Source organism: Radiomyces spectabilis, assembly GCF_025331425.1.
Source record: "Radiomyces spectabilis strain NRRL 2753 chromosome Unknown BYT42scaffold_10, whole genome shotgun sequence".
Lineage (NCBI taxonomy): Eukaryota > Fungi > Mucoromycota > Mucoromycetes > Mucorales > Radiomycetaceae > Radiomyces > Radiomyces spectabilis.
The window spans coordinates 1,482,277-1,500,772 of NW_026251935.1; the positions used below are offsets into that span (position 1 = coordinate 1,482,277).

The 18,496-nt window shown below is 43.8% G+C and overlaps 3 protein-coding genes across 3 annotated transcripts; 2 read left to right on the forward strand and 1 right to left on the reverse strand.

Annotated features, from left to right (window-relative positions):
• Nucleotides 1-886: 886 nt before the first annotated feature.
• On the reverse strand, nt 887-8,570 carry BYT42DRAFT_579639 (uncharacterized protein). The gene is made up of 14 exons (XM_051569422.1): nt 8,241-8,570; nt 4,324-8,157; nt 4,049-4,261; nt 3,964-3,977; nt 3,159-3,890; nt 2,974-3,088; nt 2,653-2,914; nt 2,473-2,589; nt 2,354-2,414; nt 2,131-2,291; nt 1,923-2,076; nt 1,423-1,856; nt 1,105-1,360; nt 887-1,032 (listed from the first exon to the last, which is right to left on the reverse strand). Exons 1-13 carry the CDS (start codon nt 8,552-8,554, stop codon nt 1,283-1,285), a joined length of 6,489 nt encoding a protein of 2,162 aa, XP_051421350.1. The 5' UTR covers nt 8,555-8,570; the 3' UTR covers nt 887-1,032; nt 1,105-1,282.
• A 1,342-nt stretch (nt 8,571-9,912) lies between these two features.
• BYT42DRAFT_579668 (ATP-utilizing chromatin assembly and remodelling N-terminal-domain-containing protein) lies at nt 9,913-13,888 on the forward strand. The gene is made up of 13 exons (XM_051569423.1): nt 9,913-10,056; nt 10,121-10,298; nt 10,467-10,642; nt 10,709-10,988; nt 11,046-11,142; nt 11,199-11,993; nt 12,070-12,242; nt 12,308-12,388; nt 12,489-12,599; nt 12,655-12,871; nt 12,931-13,314; nt 13,372-13,485; nt 13,540-13,888. Exons 2-13 carry the CDS (start codon nt 10,171-10,173, stop codon nt 13,648-13,650), a joined length of 2,667 nt encoding a protein of 888 aa, XP_051421351.1. The 5' UTR covers nt 9,913-10,056; nt 10,121-10,170; the 3' UTR covers nt 13,651-13,888.
• Nucleotides 13,889-16,027: 2,139 nt separating this feature from the next.
• Nucleotides 16,028-17,447, forward strand: BYT42DRAFT_62717 (uncharacterized protein). Its single transcript, XM_051572411.1, has one exon. The coding sequence runs from the start codon at nt 16,103-16,105 to the stop codon at nt 17,288-17,290; it is 1,188 nt and encodes a 395-aa protein (XP_051421352.1). The 5' UTR covers nt 16,028-16,102; the 3' UTR covers nt 17,291-17,447.
• Nucleotides 17,448-18,496: the final 1,049 nt, after the last annotated feature.

Genomic DNA, 18,496 nt, shown 5'->3' on the forward strand with positions numbered 1-18,496 from the left:
GAATCGGATCAACAGATCTTTACATCCATATTTTTCGGTCCCGCTGGTTATTTGGACGAAACTTCACTTAAATATATTGCCCTATTCAGCGTATAAAATCTCATCCGGTCAATCCTTGGACTAGTAACAGTATGTTTGACGCAGCCTATTTGATTCCTAAAAAACAAAAAAACAAAAAATAGAGCAAGAAGCCGGGAAAATTTTCAGGTCGACATCAGATTTTGTATAACGAGCCATCATATCATGACCATCCTCGTTTCTTCCTTGCAGGGTACTTTATTCGATGCCAATCTGAATAAATTGCACTGACAATTGCTTAATGTTGAGACGCAAAGATCTGAATACATATGATTGAACAGAAAATCGCCCAACATCATATCGCAAAAACAGTGATTGCCCATAGGTCTGATTGTAGTTGCCATAGTGGCAATAATAGGAAAATGATAACATAATCACGATTGATATTAAAGTTAACCAGTCAACTTCGATTGTATCTAGAATCGCAACAGTGTAGCCAATGTAACTGCTTTTAGCAACCTTCACTGGGGCTCACCAGTTTGTACGATGATCATTAGCGTAGTATTGGACGTGAGAATTATGTCCCTTGTCCCACAACACAGAACATTGCCGGTCTGGTTGGCTCATGCAAGGAGCAACTGAATAATACATCATCTTGAAAACTCGCTCTGTTGTCGCAGATTACTTAGTTTGAGTCTTTTAACAATAAAATTGACATTAAAAGCTTGAGCGATCCGGTTGTCTTTTTCATTATCCCGAAGTTTTCTGAATTAATAAAAGTGTGGTGTAACCTGGATGTCATCTTCCAACTCAGAGGAACGGACTTGAAATAGTTGCAGAATGTGATCGACTGCCTAAAAAAGCGTAACTCTTTTTCATCATTCACCACATTCGCTTCAAGACAGACAGCACAAGTCATGTTCGTTTATAATAGCGATATCTTTCAACAATGCTGTATGTACTTACAATGCAATCTATACTGTACTGTGATTATTGGAGGTATATACGTAAAATGTGAGTATGCAAATCTATGTACTATGTTTGTTCTCTCTATGTATTAAGGTTACATGGGTGCTTCATTATGAGTGGTGCGGACCCTCCCCACGAATATCGCCTAGCAGATCGTCCACTGATCGAAGAGATGGTTCCGACGGTGTTGGCCGATGCTGGGCATTATATTCATCTCGCCTCATTTGTCGAAAAGCTTGACGTGCAGATTCATGCTGTGCACGCTAAAATAAGTACCGAGACCAACATTAGATGGCTATTCTCGTTTTACCTCAAGAGTAACTCGTTCTCGCGCGCTTAAACCTTCGTAGCGATCGGATGATTCAGGGGCACGCTAACAGGATGGTGACCACTGGTCAGATTGGCTGTTATCGTTATGCTGTGCTGTTTACTTACATGAGTAGGACGTGCTGGTTTCTTTGGTATAAATAGGCTTGCGCCATTCGATCGTCTTGGTATCGGAGGTGAACCCTTATTGCCTCTCGCGTCCAACGGTGGTAAACCACGCGAAGCCCGATATTCTGCTAGAGTGAGTTTTTTCTCCGGTGGGGGGCCGTGACCATTCGGGGAACTCTCATGACTAGTTTCTCTCGTGCGCTTATGGCTTTCAGATGTTTTGGATCTCCACTCTTTATCGGTAGGCTCGACGCTGATTTCCAAAGTTCGCTTCGCATCTGGAGAACGATCAGGTCTAGCTTCGGATGTCTCTCCTACGGCCAACTTGGTTTCTGTGATTTGGTCCGATGGCTTATCGGATTCTATTTTGACCCTCTTCACATCAGGTTCCTTGTCAGTAGCTTCGGAAGGCTTTGATTCATCATTTGCTGTTTCTGTCAAGTAAAGAAATAACCAGTCAGAACATAATTTTTTCGGCCAATGCTTTCAGCGATTCATACCAGGTGGAGATTCAGAGGTTTTTGGCAACTCGATTGCATGTTTCCGTTTATGGTCTCCAATGACTTTGCGTGGGATAACGACGGTTTCTTTTGCAAAAAGATTGGATGGAACGTGATTGCGGACCATTTTGTGATCAAAGTATGGGTGCTTGCACTAAGGAAAAGGTTAGTGCATTAGCTCTTTGAATCATCTGTCAATCGTACTCACATCAATTAGCAGATTGCGTTGCGTAGCATCTCTAACGAGATCACCCCAGTATTGGCTTCGATAGAGGGATCCGGCATGACCAAGGACAAATAAAGATTTCCTTGCACGAGTAAGACCAACGTTCATTCGACGTATATCAGCCAAGAAACCGATGCCACGATCTTACAACAATAGACTTTAGACACACGCTACTATATATTCTCACGTGAAGAGCTATAAATACCTGCACCGGCACGCACACACGAAAAGATGATGATATCTTTTTCTTGGCCTTGGAAGCCATCCTGAAACCATTGAGATTAGAAACAGGAAACATCACGAGCTGCTACTATTCACACTTACTACCGTGTTAAAATCAACCACATCAAGAATCTTGGAGCCAAATCGTCGTTCGAATCGTGACTTGAGCTGACTCAGCTGTTGCTTATAAGGCGTAATCACGCCGATGCGATAGGCAAACTACAACATACGGAGAGAGAATCAACAGACGGTACAACCCGAGAGTGTATCTTGAAAATTTACCTTAACGCCCGGCAACTGTGAAGCCAACATGTCCACCAGGGCAACCGCGGCTTCCGCTTCTTCCACATTGTACATCGATTTTCCATAGCCACTCTTTTCGTGGCCTTCCACTATGTTGTAGAAACAATAGGGAGGAAAATCTCCTTTGGAATGCCATACAGCAGAAGAAATGGTTGCCATATCCGGCCCATCCAGTAAACGAGAGTCGTAGAATAATTTGCTTGGAAAAGCACTGATCTGAGGATGCATACGGTATTGAATGCTACAGGAGTAAACCTGAATGATAAAATTCTTTAGATACGCAAGGAATAAATAACATACCTCAACAAGTATACATCATCAGGACAATTCTTCTGAAGACGCATGAACAAACTTTGTTCATAGCTATATTTGGCCGCCATAATCGAAAGAACCGTCGGCGGCAGCTGATTGGGATCTTTTTAACCGCAATCACAATGGTCAGAAAGCTCTTCAACATTATCATTCTATTATCCGCGCATTCTTACCTCCTACGAGTACACACCGCTGACAGTCATATTTGAGTGGGATCAAGGAGCTGATCTCGATGGATTGGGCCGCTTCATCGACCACCACGGTCTCAAAATTTAGCCCCAAGCTGGTAAGCATTTCGTGGCCACTACCGCTGAGAGTGGCACATACAACATCTGCATTGCCAAGGATCTTTTGTCTTGCTCGAATACGAGAGATATCTTGCTCCCGGCTATAGTCTCTCTGGTCGTCGTACACGCTCTTCAACATGATGCGACATCTATCCTTCTTTGCAAAGAGACCCTTTCGCTTGTCCCGTAAAGCCGCCAGCATGACCACATCGCTTTGCGCCTCGGCGATTTCACGTTCCACTTCTTCAAGGTCCAACTGCACTTTGCGTAGATCTTCATTGATTCGATCCCTTCGTAAAGCCCATTTCTTTCCAGAATGCTCTTCATTCATCGACGGTTCGAGTTCTTTTTCAATGAGACGTTCCAGGACCAAATCCTTGACGCTTGCGTTCACCGAGTCAATCACACCGACACGGACAACGTTCATTTTTCTCAGACCATCCGCCGTAGCAATTCCGTCTTTGAGACGTTTGGCAATTTCATCAACGGCGGCATTACTGGGAGCACACACAAGTAACTTTCCTCGCTTGGCGTTGGTATCGTTGCCATAAGTGAACTGTCGACTCGACTGTTCGTCCAATAGACAGGCAATTAATCCTAGAATCGTCTTTGTTTTACCTGGAAACCATGATGATGTTAGTAGCTTGCCAAGAAACTTCTAAAGATGACACGTCATCAAAAGCCAACTCACCCGTTCCTGGAGGACTAGATGACAGCAAATTCTTGTCGTATTAGTATCATGAAGAGGTTGGGTGATTTCGGTTCACTTGTCTTACCCTTGAATCAATGTAAAGCCTTTCTTTCGATTAATGGCACCTGCTATGGCTTCCGCTTGTGGTTCGTTTACGCCAAATCGACGGATATACTCCTGAATAATGCGTGCATTCGCAGACGGCTTCACTGTCGGTTTAGGGTTCAGAATATGCTGGGCTAAATCGTAATACTCCAAGCCTTGCAAAGCAGAATATTCACGCTGAGCGGTGGTCAAACTGCGAAAAAAATAGATAAGCTTCTTTTTCTCCTGATGCAACAAATATTCTTGAATTCATACCTCATTAATCGCAAAGCGCGCCACGTTGTTTTTGGTGATAGTGAATTTAACAAGGTGATCCGATCGGGCGTAAAGTAGCATCGAAGGGTCACCATGGCCATATTCTTCTTTTGTACCACATTGGTTACTTTTCCGAGGAATGCACGCCCTTTCCAACCCGATGTGCGTTCCACCGCCGAAGCTGTTCCCTTGGCGCCAAAGAATTCCGGTCCAAAATGGTTAGCTATGCACATGAGATCGTCGGGCATCATTGATGATGAGACACCGGGTTGTACGGCAAAAGTGACATCCACAAAGTCGTTCACATGGCATCGACTCTCTAGAAGAACTCGATCAATCACGTCCGAATCCGTCAGTGCTTCTTTGGCTCGCACAATCTGCATCCACGCTTCCAGCAGCAATAACGGTTCGAAAACCGTGACATAATCACGAAACGATGTATAGCGGTCTTTGACATGGGTATACATACTTTCCTGGACATTTGGAGGCATGTCACCTTCGTCAGTGATGTCCCAGGAAAGAAGGGTCTTGTACATGCGATCGATATCAGGAGTGATCTTGCGTCGTCGCTGTTCTGCTTCCTTGATCTTCATTCGTTTTTGCAAATAAACCGTTGTCATGGGAGAATCAATCAGCTTCGTGGTTCGTTTCGGCTTTTGCTCAAAGAGCGCCTTCATACTGGACGATTCGGCTTCCACGGATTTGTTCTTGGCTTGATCCACATCTTGTACAAGACTCAAAAGACCTGAGGCATCGTTTTCATCGTCTGAGGAGCTTGAATCCGAATCTGAACTTTGCGAGTCGTTTCCTCTCTGTCGACGTAAAGAGGCAGCTGCGGATGGCGATCGAACGGTGGCACTTAATTTTCGTTCCGCACGAAATTCATCTCTCAGGGCCTTCATCTTTGAAAATCCCATAGGTGGCGGCTTCAATTTACGACCAGTGGATGTCACGGCATATGTTTGCTGTTGAGTTTTGGGGAATACGCGCTGCACGGTGATTTTTGGTTTCGGTACATAAGAGGAGACAGGCGGCGGCACGTTGTTTGCATTGGACGGCTTGGGTGGTGCCTGACGACTGGGAGAAGCGGATACCGTAGATGCTGGTCGCGGTGACACTCCAAAGCCTTTTGATTCCCTCACCACGCGTTTGGGTTCATCGACATCTTGGAACCATTCTTCGGGTAACTGAGAAAAGTCAACGTCAGAAAATTCATCCGGGATATTGTCATCATCTTCCGTTGTTGCAGATAATTCCGCAGTTTGTGTCGTAGTGGGGGTGGTGTTGAAATAAGAGGTGATTTTGGCTTTCGAAGTCGCTCTTTGTGGACTAGCCGGTTGACGCGTGTGGCTGGACATAGCAGACGAAGTAGCATATGCTTCATCCAACGTTATTTGCCTAGCTTTGGACGACGAGGAGGTGCTTGCGACAGTGGGGGCTGAATAGGAAGGTATCGGTCTGGGAGACATGTCCAAGGTTTGCCACTCGATATTTTCATCATCACTGTCGTCAATAAAGATCGTATTCATCGGTTCGTGGGCGCTCAGTTCCATGAACAAGTGTTCCTTCTCCTCCGCTGTTAATCGGCTGGCGTTGACCCCTGTTGCAGCCGTCATCAGACGATCATATGCTTCAATGGAAATCTTCAAGTGCGCTTGACGTAACTGTTTCAAGATGGCACTGAGCAAAGGGAGCAATCGTTGCAGCACTTCCTGCCGAGTGACGTAAATCCAATGAGAAAGTGAATCCACACTTGCGTTCATGTAATCGTAGCCGAGTGCCAAATCGGATGAATCCATATCTTGATCGTTTTCGCTGATTTGAATAGCCTTCTGAAACAGCTGACGTGAAGCGGTCAAACGATAAGCGATGTCCAATACCACGAGAATGACGTCCACAACCGCCTTTGGTTTGTAACTTTCTGCCCAGGTGAGCCCGCTGGCCAACAGTAAGCTGATGGTCTGCCAGCTGTTTTCCCAAAATGCCATCATAGGCAAATGTTCATCTTTGACATACCCTTCTCCATTAACTATTTTGCGCAGTAGATAACCCTCTTCGCTTCCAATCAATGCTTGCAAGATTTGTGACAGAGACTGATTGATACTGTTGACCATGCTGAAAGCATTCAATGTTCCCAAGGAAGTACTGTTGAACTCTTCCAGTAGAGTGCAATATGTTTCCAACGACTTGGGGGGATCCCGGTTGAAAAACTGTTCGAATGCTGAGGGACCACCGGCAGTAGTCGAAGGTACAATGACTTGCATCGCCAGGCCACGAATGTCTTGATGAGGTGCACACAGCACATATAACCAGGGACGCAACATTTCGGGTTTCAGAACGACCGATTTGCATGCCTCGTAACCGGCGGCAACAGCTGAACGCAAGCATTTCTCGACCAACGAGTGAATGACAGCAATACAATCAAACACTGATTTTCCGTGCGTCGACGACAAAAGCGGATGTTGGCCTGTCTCCATGGTAGGTATATCCAAGCTCATGATGTTCGCATAGGCGATAAGTACAGGCTCGAGGAAACTGACGGAGCGATGAGTAATCCACGATTGGCTTGATGATCTGAGCGTTTGCCATAGTTTGACGTATTTGAGTTCCTTTTGACCGTCTTGATCTGACATTAGCGTAAAGACATCACCAAGGTGACGAGAATCGGTTTCGAGCAAGCTGCGAATGACGTTTGACGCTGTTGCTGGGACATCATAAAGTGATGGCGGTAACTGATCGCTACGAAAATCGGCAAAGGTGATCATAACGCTTGCATACTCGTTGATTTTGGTCGCAGGGATGTTGTCCTCCAAGACGCTCTGTTCGATTATACGGAATCCAATATCTGCGCAGTATGCCTTGCACATCGTGGCCCAAATATCTTCTTGGAAATACCCAAGCACCAAATCCAATATCTTGTTAGTTATTTCCTCTCTTACAGACGACATCCGCAACGTGGCCCAGAATGGATGTATCCATTCCAACACTGATTTCATTTTGATCACCAGTTTATCCTCAGGATACGGGTTTCCATCTCGTTGCAAGATCTTTCCGCTATTTCCTTTTTGGGCTATTTTCATGGCCTCGTGGAATTCGACATGATCGCAAATTGACTTCACAATGTCGTAGTATGGTTTGTTGTCACCTTCGATCTGGCCCCACATTGCTGGTCCGAGCTTGACCAGTAGGATCGCCATTGTTTTTAGTATTTCCGGCAGACTATTTGTGCAGCGTGATAACTGGTGACGGAGCAATGGTAGCATGGAGATATTAGAATCGTCGAGGATATTTGAAAGTAGATTTGCTGGTATAATGCTGATAATTGCTCGTAACGCTTTCCACAATTCGGTGGGTTCTTTTGTCGCCTTTTCGAAAGGGAATGGGTCGGTTTCAATACATGCTGGGGCGTCCGGTGAGAATTGCAGGATCAAATTTCGCACGAATGGTTTGACATCAGAATAATCATCCTGATTCAAGGAATAGCCATCTGCCAAAAATTTATCCAGGAGCTTTCTCGCCCAAAAGCGAACAATCTTATGATGATGGATGGCCATAAGGATGATGCCGGTAACATGATCGGTGGTGAAAGTCGGAAACATTCCAGTATGTTGAATCTTGACAAATACGTCGCAAAGTAATTGATCGCAGTGAGGATTGGCAAGATGACATGGGGCAAGAATAATTTCGGATATTGCACACAAAGTAGTGTCTGTCAGCACAAAGGGTGAGGGTCGAATGCTTTGCTGAAGACTGGACAGAATGCGTTGCTCGTCGAATTGACTTAGTGATGTAAAAAAATTATCAACGTTCTCCTTGGTGAAAACATCGGCATATCTATAATATATTAAGGAGTCAATTGTCTGTGGGTTGCAGCACTCTTTTTTTTGGGGGGGGGGCAATTCATGCTCGGTATTTACCTTTCTCTTAGAGATGACTTGGACGTATGATATAACCGAGAGCAGTGAAGACATTTCTTCAGTATATTATCGAGTTTTTGCTTGTATTGGACAATATGTTCGACATCTGGCAAGGAAAAAAACCACAAAGATTCTTTGGCAATGGGTAAGACGGATTCCGAGCACCACCAGTGATCGATTGCATCAGACAGTAGGAAAACCAATACATCGTTGTAAAAGCGAGTTTCCAGTTCGATATCCCGCGGATTATCGTTGCGTTGCTTGAGTAATGCTAATAATGATTCTAATGACATGTCATGCTTTCGATCGCTCATGTCCTGTCGCAGCGAGAAACGAAAATTCGCGATTTTCATTTTCGGGTTGGGGACCGAAAAACGCGTTGTGACTACGTTTTTCGTGTCATTTTGCTGAGATGGAGAGAACCGCAGCATTTTTTTTTTATTTTTTTTTTTTGCAAGCGGAGCCATTGATGATATGTGAGCTTGAGCAATAGTTGGACCTCTTTAGAACTGAATTAACACCTTTTATCTACAAAAAAAAAGAGATATATATGAATCCTCCATATATGACAAATTATTTGACAGTACCTTTTTTTTCCTGGCTTCCATTGTCATGTTCTGCAAGCAAAGAATCCGTTATTTCTTATTGCCAAGTTAATTGAGTTGCAACGGTAATGATGCGTTTCTATGGAAAATAACTCAGGCAATAAAACTTCCATGCCACTGAAAACTATTTTGAAGGGCGCACCCTCACGGTGGGGTTTTTATGACGCATTTACACACGTTACCTGGAACTATGAAAAGGTGGCCTTATAGTGGGGCTGATTCCAAGCCGTACAGCTGACGGCTATTGCTTCATTCTCTTGTAACAATCTAGGGGATCTGCGAGTATTGTAATTAAATAAAATGTAATAAAGTAAGTGATTAAAGGGCAACTATTTGCTACCCTAAAACCATTTGTACGATGTTACTAAAAGATCGCTCAGCTGCAGCTCTTGCGTCTGATTGATTTTACAAAACATTTCGCTGAATCAAAAATTTTACGGAATCAAGACACCGTTTTCATTTCAAACATCATGCATGCCATGAGCTTCTTTTCCGCAGCGAAGCTTCTCTTATTGAACAAAAGTCGTTTTGTCGATTGCTAGATATGATTTTAGGTATATGTATGGTTTTTGGCTTTCTTCAAATTTTACCGCAAAGCTTTTCCTTTTTATCCAATGCATGATAAAGACCTCGGCACGGTTCACGCAATGACGGCTGATTATAGCAACCGTGTTGGCATGCCTCCCATTGTTGAACGACGTGCATTCAACAGTTGTGGAATATATGCGTATTTTGGGATGAAAACTATTTATACTAGCCATATGCATTTACGTTAAAGTAGAACAAAGACACGTCAATGCCCAATCGTCATTTCGCAGGTTGAACTCTGGTGATGTAGCCGATCAGCGCGGAAAAATGATCTTTCATCACTGTGCATTGCTAAGCAATACAATAGTATGCCTAAGCAGATATGGCAAGAGGTCTATCATACATGGAAAAATCGCTCAATTATGGAAAATCGAGGTTAATGGAAGAGACAGCTGTTACTTGAGCACTTCTCGCTTTGCGGGAAAAAATGATGGGATTTGGGACTTGTCTCGTTTTTTTTTATTTATTTTTTTGCGACAATCTCTTGGTCCGCCACGCCATAACGTTTCTCCTTTCGCGGATCTTTCTGAGACTCATTGTCAAGTGTGTCTGCGACTGTTTCTCCAAGTCTTATTATACATTCCTTTACTAATTGACGGAACTGTCAACGTCAGTTCCGAAAGGTAATCAGTTGACAGATCAACTTGTCAATCTTTTCATCTGATCATCCATCCCTTGAGTTCGTAGACACCAGCACAAGCCACTTATTTGATCTATCCCATCCCTCGATTGACGCCATGCCTCTGCTCAAACGTAAACAGTTCCCTCTTCTTCCACCTCCCGCATTAGATTTAGACAGGAAAGAGGCAAGGAAACGTCTAGCGTGGTATTGCAGAGTCACAAGCGAAGTCTTCACAGACTATCCGTATCCTTTTTTAAATTTACAAGACTGCTGTTCATTTGACACACTCTTCTATGACGATATCGGTGTGTCACTGATCAGTGCCAATACCCCACTTCTACTTTGGGGATCTTTTGCTTTTCCTTTGTTCATCTATGTATGCCTTAACCCTGAACATTCGTTTTTTAACAGGACTTATCTTCAACGTTACTCTCTGTACAAAAGACCTATATGGCAATGCGAATCGACTGGTCGATCGAACCTCACTTATGCGCAAGCCCTAGAAAGTGAACGATTAGAAAAAGAACGCGTCCAAGACAAATTATCAGGACAATTGCAGAAACGCGTCTTGGAGCGTGTGCAGTTTCGTAAGTTCCATCGGAGGAGAGAGGTGGGGCATTACAATCAAAAGACGTACTCATATGACATTACAGAAACGGGGCGCCTGGACGCGGTGGTCGATGATGTCTATAATTATTTCCTAGAACGATACGTACCTGGAGAGACTGTTTCTTGCTTATGGGACGATGGCATCAATTATACAGCGAGGATTTTAGACATATATCCAGGCAGCGACGAAACGGTCGTGAAGGAAGAAGACGATGGCGAGACAGAAGAGTCTGCTGTAGGAGGGCGTTATCGCGTTCAATTGATTGACGAGTTTTCTGAAGGCATTGAGGATTGTATCAAGATCGTGCCCAAGACAGAATTGAAGTAGGCTTGATCCAACTGTGCTACAAGGAATTTCACATCTGATGTCTGTATGCATAGGCGAGATCGTCTAGCCTTTTCCAAGAATTTGCTAAAAAAATTCATCAGAGAATGCACAACCAAGGACACATATAATGGCGCTCCTTGGGTGCTGAAGGTAAGCTCTTGTCTTCGAAATATGCGAATTTCACGGCTGACAAAGAGGAATGATAGCCGGAAGTGGCGGAAAGATTTGATCTGGATACAACACTGCCGAGCTCCTTGCAGGAAGCCAAAGATCTAGCCTATTCGAAATCAAGAAAGAGAAAAGCCATGGCAACGGATCAGAAGCCTGCCAAAGGAACCATTCCAGAAGAAGTGAAGCCAGTAGAGGTGGTGATAAAATATCCGATCGAAGACCTCGATTTACCATTTTACAAAACGGCAATGAAACAAGCGACGTTGGATGATGCGAAAACTTCAGGCTCCAGTTTCATTCCTGCTCGACCACCAACGTGCCGTGACAGCACCATACCAAAAGATTTTTTCGGTTCCTTTCTTATGGTGTGGTGTTTCCTCAGTACCTTTGCAAAACCGCTTCATCTTTATCCATTCAATCTCGACGATTTCGAACGCGCTATGCGCCATAATTCGATGCATATTAAATCACATATCCTAGTTGAAAGCAATGTCTCTTTGCTTAACGCCATTATCAGTCAACGACATAAATCGAAAACGAGCGGCCCATCCATCGCTAGCACCTCACACACAAACTTGATGTATCCTCCATCGCGGAGCGCTACTCCTGCCACTCACGATGAATCAGCACCTCCCAGTCAGTATGCGAGCGAAGATGAACATGAAGATGATAAATCAGCGTGGACAGCGTCGAATCAAATGCAAGGGCCAGACACGGTTTACGGCAATGAAGATGTTTTGGAGATCGCCCAAGGTTGGGACAACAATGCGATTCCCATGAAAAATGATCGAGACGGTTGGGAGGATGTATTGATTGGCTGCATCAACGAGGTAGGGATCTGAAGCAACTTCTTTTATTTTCACATTCAGGGATGCATGCAAATATCTGACTTGGCAAACTATATAGTATGCGATTCTTGAATCTGGAGTGGACTTCAAAAGGATCTTGGGTCAGCTAGTGCCACACAGCAATTCTACTTTGGAGGAACGCCAGAAAGCCTATTTGAACCTCAATCTCAAGGACAAGATACAGATATTCGAATTGCTGGTACATCAGGTCAATGAAAGCGCCTCTATCAAGTACGTGATACCAGTGCAAGACTACCAGTAGGCCTCCTGCTTAACATTTTTCCTGATTTTACTAGAGAATACATGGAAGAATGTCAAGAGCAACTGACAGAGTTACGAAAACTAAAGATTGAACTGAGTCGTGAACGTAAACGCATGTAAGTAATGCATTTATTGAACAAAAATGCACATAGTTGATATTCTTATGGAACGTTTTCATGATCTGGTTGTCGTATCTAACCCATATTTTCATTTCAGCTTCGCAGAGCGATTAGAATTGGAGAAACGGGCTGAAGAGAACACTCCCGATTCACATGCAAGTGAAAGCGAAGCCGATCTTGATGTCAGTGACACGGACTCTGTGGATCTGTAAGTTCATATTAGCTTCAATATGGCATTGCACATGCTGACGAGATTTGTATAGCGACCGAGCTCAGCGTCAAGTGGAAGAAGCCTCACGTCACGAATCACGGCAAGAGGTTTTGAAAAGAAAGCAAGCAGAGAGAGATGAACGGGAGGCGAAGCGGATAAAGATGCATCACCGCCGACGAGAAGAAGCACGCGCACGAAATCAGGAGCTTAAAGCGCGCGCAATAGCACGAAGGAGATTAGATGAAGATGAGAGGCACTTGCATAAGAAGGTTGGTTACAGTTTTTCTCTGATACACGCTTACGTTACTTACTTTGAACATATGTACAGGAAGAGCAGGTTGAACGCGATATGCGCAAGTATACTACTTTACGTATCAAGCCCCTCGGTCGAGATAAATTCTATAATCGCTACTACTATATGGATAATATCGGAGGGGCCAGTGCTCACGGCACTGGCAAGCTTTTCATTCAGAGTCCCAGTGAGATTGATCTTTTGCTGCTTATGGAACGTGACGAGCCAAAAACGGTTGATGCTTTAGATACCGGTGTACCGAATACAAATGGGGGTCTCGACTTTGTGTGCCGATTGATGAAACAGCAAGGATTGGAGGACGAGAGTGAATTTTTAATGCGACGGATCGAAGAGTTGAAAGCAAGACCTTTGTTTAGCTCATCATCCGATTGGTGGGAATTCTACAGTGAACCCGAAGATGTAAGTGTAAAAAGATGTTTCGGATACGTTTCTAGGGTTACTAATACCGTCTATCAGCTGGAAAAGTTATTAGACTGGTTAAATCCGAAAGGTATCCGAGAGTATAGGCTGAAGCGCGAATTGGAGAAGCACGTGCATAGCTTAACCATCGGCATGAAAAAGCGGGCTACAGTAAGTTTACTATTGACTAGTTATATGTCGATATTATACTAACTGTGTGCAAAGGAACAAAATCCAACTCGAGCAGAGGTGCCACGTCGAAGCACTCGCAGTAAAGCCATGCCTCAAGTCGCTCCCGGATCATGGCTTGCTTACACGAACAAATACGCCAGATAATCAACAGTAAATACGTTGTTAGCTCTTCCGAGCCACTCAAAATGCCAATCAACCTAAACCAACAGCATCATACTTAATAAAGACTTGTATATACAATAGCTTTCGGCGGCTTGAAGCAAAAAGTAATGTACTATAGTGATGGCTTCAGTACCGAGTAGGAGGGTCCCGAAAATATTCATGCGAGTTTACTTGGTCAACTACAGTACCTGTTTCGCCTTGGTCTTACACAAAGAAACTTTATACGTATATTTTTTCTATTTCCCATTGCATTCATGAACGTTGTTTATAACATTGGTGAACCATCGTTTTACCGCATGGCATAGCTGAACAAAATTTGCATGCTCTGTATTAGAGTTGCTGTATTTTTGCTTTTCCCTATTTGGGAATTTACTGCACACCATTCTCCGCGCCTCATAGAAAAATGGCTTAAGGGGGGCAAAAGCAAAAATAGGTAAGATTCGAGTCATCCTGTATATCACAAGAAATGTTAAGAGTTTCGATTTCTCTTAATATGGCGAGCGATCGTCAATGATGCTTTTGTTTTCAGTCGGAGAGAGTTCCCCATCTCCGCCGTGTCAAGCTTTCTTTGATAATTTTGCATGACTCGCAGCTCAACGATGTGCTGGAGTATAAATGAGACAGCATTTAAATCATTATACTCTTGTTTTATTGATACAAATGTGGCCTCTATTTTGGCGGACACAGCTAGCGTGAAAATATGAAGCAAGGGTTTCTTCTTTTTCTTTTATCAAATCTCGCCCAACGAGGCGAAATGATTGTGTCATTTATCAGGAAAAGCCTTTGAACAAAATAATGAGCGGTAAACGAGGCCAAGGTAAAACCACCTATTCGATCAATTATAAACAAGGCCACTGTGTATAAAAAATGACTAGATGGGGCTTCTTATCATAGTTTTTACACATTGTTCAGAATAAGAAACTTGGCTGCAGTGTTGGAACTTCCTAAAAGATCAGACGGTTATACTGTATTACAAGAGGTCATCATCTATATTTGAAATTCGCAAATCAAATAGACAAATATAAATACAAGCGCAAGTGCTATGGGTTTATCTGATACGGGGCCAGAAAAACTTGCGGTGAATCATGAACCTAATTGCCGAAATACAAATGAGAAATTCCGCTGGGTCAATGCAGCTTCAATTGGATATTGTTTTTGAAGTCAGTTTATGAGGAAGCGAAAACAAACGTCACAGCGCTTCCACTTTTGCCTTCCATTGTTCAACCGAAAGTTAGTTTCCTCTCATACAGCTTCAATTCATATAACTTCCCGGTGTTTAAAAAAAATATCCTTTCCACTGGATACGGCAACACATAGAAAGGCTACATGAACCTGTCTCATCTTGTCCATCGCACTGCAGGAGATAGCGAATTGTTGCCGCCCGGCCGCTTGTTACTTCAGCCATCTTCCGATGCTCCGAATAACCAGCAATTGAGCCATGCAACGCCGTCAAAAGCTGATGTTATGTCAGCCTCTTCGCCCGAAGTGTTTATTAACGAACAACGGAATGTCTCTCACCTGTCGCCTTGTCCTTCTCCCAAGGTTTGTGTTGTGGTTTGGCCAAAGAGAAAAAGAGGCGTGAGACTAGGACACTGTTGTGGTTCCACTTTTTGTAGTCTGCTGCTTGCATAAACATCTGACTTCCATTGTTGCCCATAGATACCGTCCTTTTCAAATTCTGTATGGCTCCCTTCTTCCAACAAGTCTATTTTCCATCACTCCAATGTCTACGACGACAATCTAACATCATCATCTCCTTTTCGCACGATACTCAGCGAACCCATTTTCACCAGTACAGTTAATCGTGGCGCTTTATTCACCCCAGAGCATACTCCATCATCCACCATTTCCTCACATCCAACACTAAATGCATTCAAAGAACCTTCAACCCAACTTGTAACCAATCCCATGAATCCCTCCTCCTCTTCTCTCGGTCGATATTTATTCCCTCCTTTTCATGAAAATCCATCCTCTACCTCGACTCTTACCGCCAAGTCCAGCTCCTCAACCGAGAACAACGCCAATGAAGAATCGAATTCGTCTGAATTGGATACGATTTCGGCCATTCTCGGTACCAATAATAAGATGACTATTAAACGACCGCCTTTGACAATCACAGGCGATACAGTCACAAGCGCGAATATTGAAGAAGGATATATCCAGTTCGTTTTACATCACGATCCTCAGTATATTGGCGAAGGCATCGAAAGCTTAATGTACGTAAAACGGAAATTCTCTTCAGTTCCCAAGACGGGCGATCTCTCTTACTCCACTTGGGATGTCTTCGTCCAGGTGAAGAAACTGCACAATCAAGAGGTAAGTTTCTCGTAGATGCTTGGTCTATTGGAATCATCGGGCGAACTTATTCATGATGGTTTGGTATAAATAGATCAAGAACTGGTCACAGTTAGTGGGACAACTTGGCTTATCGGATATGGCAGGTCGGCCACAGTTTGCGCAACGAGTCAAACGGTGGATGCACAAATACAAAATTGACTGCTATTTTGATTATCTGCTTGGCAATGAATTCAATTTTCACTCGGCCGATGAAAAATACACAGGTTGTCTCATGATGGGAAACTATCAGAAACGCCGACTAGACCGATCTCGCGCGGCTGATGAAGCCGAATCTGTCCATCCGCCGGAAGATAGCGAAACCCATAATAAACGTCGACGGGTTGTCGACAGACGACGGCGAAGGTCACTGTCCACGGAAGAAGTTCAATCCATAGTAGACGATGAGGACGACAATACATTCAGTGATACAGCGACATCGCGAACGCACGAATTTGAAAAGCATCGTGGCCCTATTGTATTTGCGGGAAGCCGCAAACGCTTACGAGAAGTGGATCCCTCAAACTTGCGATTTATGGATAATGTCCGTCGAGTGCAACATAGTGCGAAAGATGAGTCGGAACACCCTATGGACGATGATATGGAAGAAAGCGATGCAGTGGCAAATAGCGATGAAGAACAACAAATGGAGGCTGAGAGCACTAGCGGAAGTGTGCAATTGGCAAATTCACCGTCGGCCTCACCTGGGGAGAATCAAGATGATGAAGAAGATGAACTAGCTTCGTCCTCTGTAGGATCGCCTGACGGCAGCATCATGTCCGATTTTCACAGCGCAGAGGACGAGCTTAACTTGGATAACCCAGTGGAAACGGAAGACGATTCATCAATAGAACATCCACCCCTTCACTCGGAAACCACCGCCGTGGATTCATCTTTTGCTCAACCTTCATTATTCCATAATCAAACATCAACAAACGAAGCAGCGGCTGGTCCGTCCGTTTCCGAACCATCATTTTCCCTCGATCTTGATTCATCCTCTGAATCAAAAGATTCTACCACTCTCTGCGCCAACTGCCACCAAGTCCCGATGATGAAAAAGGAGATCCAACAACTCAAAGACCATATTGCACTATTGGAGAAAAAGCTGCAGGAGCAACAAAAGGCTGCCAGCACCAAAGAAACGGATCTGTCGCAACAACTTCAGGAACGGAACGAGATGTGCGAGAAGTATGAGCGTTGGAGAAAAGATATGGCCAAGCTTTTCCTACAAGAACCCTCTTTAACATCATCCCCGCCCAAAAACAATCTGGATGTGGATACCTCCTAATATTTTCATTACTAATCTGTAACATTACTGTATTTTGTTGTATTATTGGATTATTTATAAGAGACGTCAAACCCTACTTTGTCTCTAACACAATTTCTTAGCATTCAATTCGCGATCTCACAGTTGTAAAAAAAGACTCATGAATACATAATCAAACTTTATTGAATTTCTGTATACATCTCGTTATATCATTTAAAAAGTGGCGTATTGAGTGCTTTTCATGGGAGTCAACTATACAACCTAGAGAAAAGGTATTGTACCTTTGTCATTATCCCAACGCCGTTCCCGACATTTTTGTGCGAAATGCACAAGCAGTCAAAATGAAAGTCCAGCAAGCACAATTGCTTGATTTCCGACAATCGATCCTCTTTTTCTTTTCCCCTTGATTGTGGTTATGCACTGACATGTTGCAACGTTTGGATAAGGAGGCCTTTGATCTTCCTAAATGGAGTGACGAGGCGTTCGCTTCAGCAAGCTACCAGGTTATCAGAGATATCTCCCAAAGTACGTAGTCTTTTCAACACGTATGACACTCTGCGCGTATACTAACACTCTTTTCAGTCGACTCTTCTCTAAGCGAATCATTGCGTCTACCTGAATTCAATCAACAAGACGATGCTCCCTTTGATTTGATTAATGCGGCAATTTATCCCGGTCCAGTAATAAACTCGGTGCAGCATGATTCGCATCAAGAATCAACCGCAGAGCTTGCAACAAGAATGAACACAGATTCACGCACTGAAGACATGTGGACGGATTCCAGTAATTCGAACGAAAGTGATGCTGACATTGCTCGACTTTGCTGGGAGAATTTGGACAATAAACACCCACCGGTCACAATGCAAAGCGCGAACCCTTCTCCTTATCTCACTGAATCCGCCTTGTCATACTATGACAGCATCCAACGATGGTACAATGACTTTCGAAAATATGTTTCCGGTGTATCGTACTAATGTTATTTTATGCAGCATGAATAAAGAAACGGGATATTCACTGACGGTGAAGGAAAGCGAGATCATCGAGGTGAGTGTATGGATCCCGCTTTTTGATTACCGGCAGGTCTCATTCTTTTTGATCCAGTGTATATGGCAGGCATTCATCGGTAACCCATCCGCGCTATTTCATTGGCATGGACGTAAGCGAAGATTTGAACAGCGATCAGTAAAATTCCTTACAGTGGGCATCAGTATTGGTGCTCTACAACCG

What these genes read in the sequence shown, in the direction of transcription:
- BYT42DRAFT_579639 (XM_051569422.1), bottom strand. Translation starts at nt 8,554, where the DNA reads ATGAGCGATCGAAAGCATGACATGTCATTAGAATCATTATTAGCATTA. An exon ending in GCGGTGTGTACTCGTAGGAG is followed by an intron (nt 3,089 to 3,158) that starts GTAAGAATGCGC and finishes GCGGTTAAAAAG; the next exon opens with ATCCCAATCAGCTGCCGCCG. An exon ending in AACCTCTGAATCTCCACCTG is followed by an intron (nt 1,857 to 1,922) that starts GTATGAATCGCT and finishes TTTACTTGACAG; the next exon opens with AAACAGCAAATGATGAATCA.
- BYT42DRAFT_579668 (XM_051569423.1), top strand. Translation starts at nt 10,171, where the DNA reads ATGCCTCTGCTCAAACGTAAACAGTTCCCTCTTCTTCCACCTCCCGCA. An exon ending in GTGCCCAAGACAGAATTGAA is followed by an intron (nt 10,989 to 11,045) that starts GTAGGCTTGATC and finishes CTGTATGCATAG; the next exon opens with GCGAGATCGTCTAGCCTTTT. An exon ending in GCGCTCCTTGGGTGCTGAAG is followed by an intron (nt 11,143 to 11,198) that starts GTAAGCTCTTGT and finishes GAGGAATGATAG; the next exon opens with CCGGAAGTGGCGGAAAGATT.
- BYT42DRAFT_62717 (XM_051572411.1), top strand. Translation starts at nt 16,103, where the DNA reads ATGGCAGGTCGGCCACAGTTTGCGCAACGAGTCAAACGGTGGATGCAC.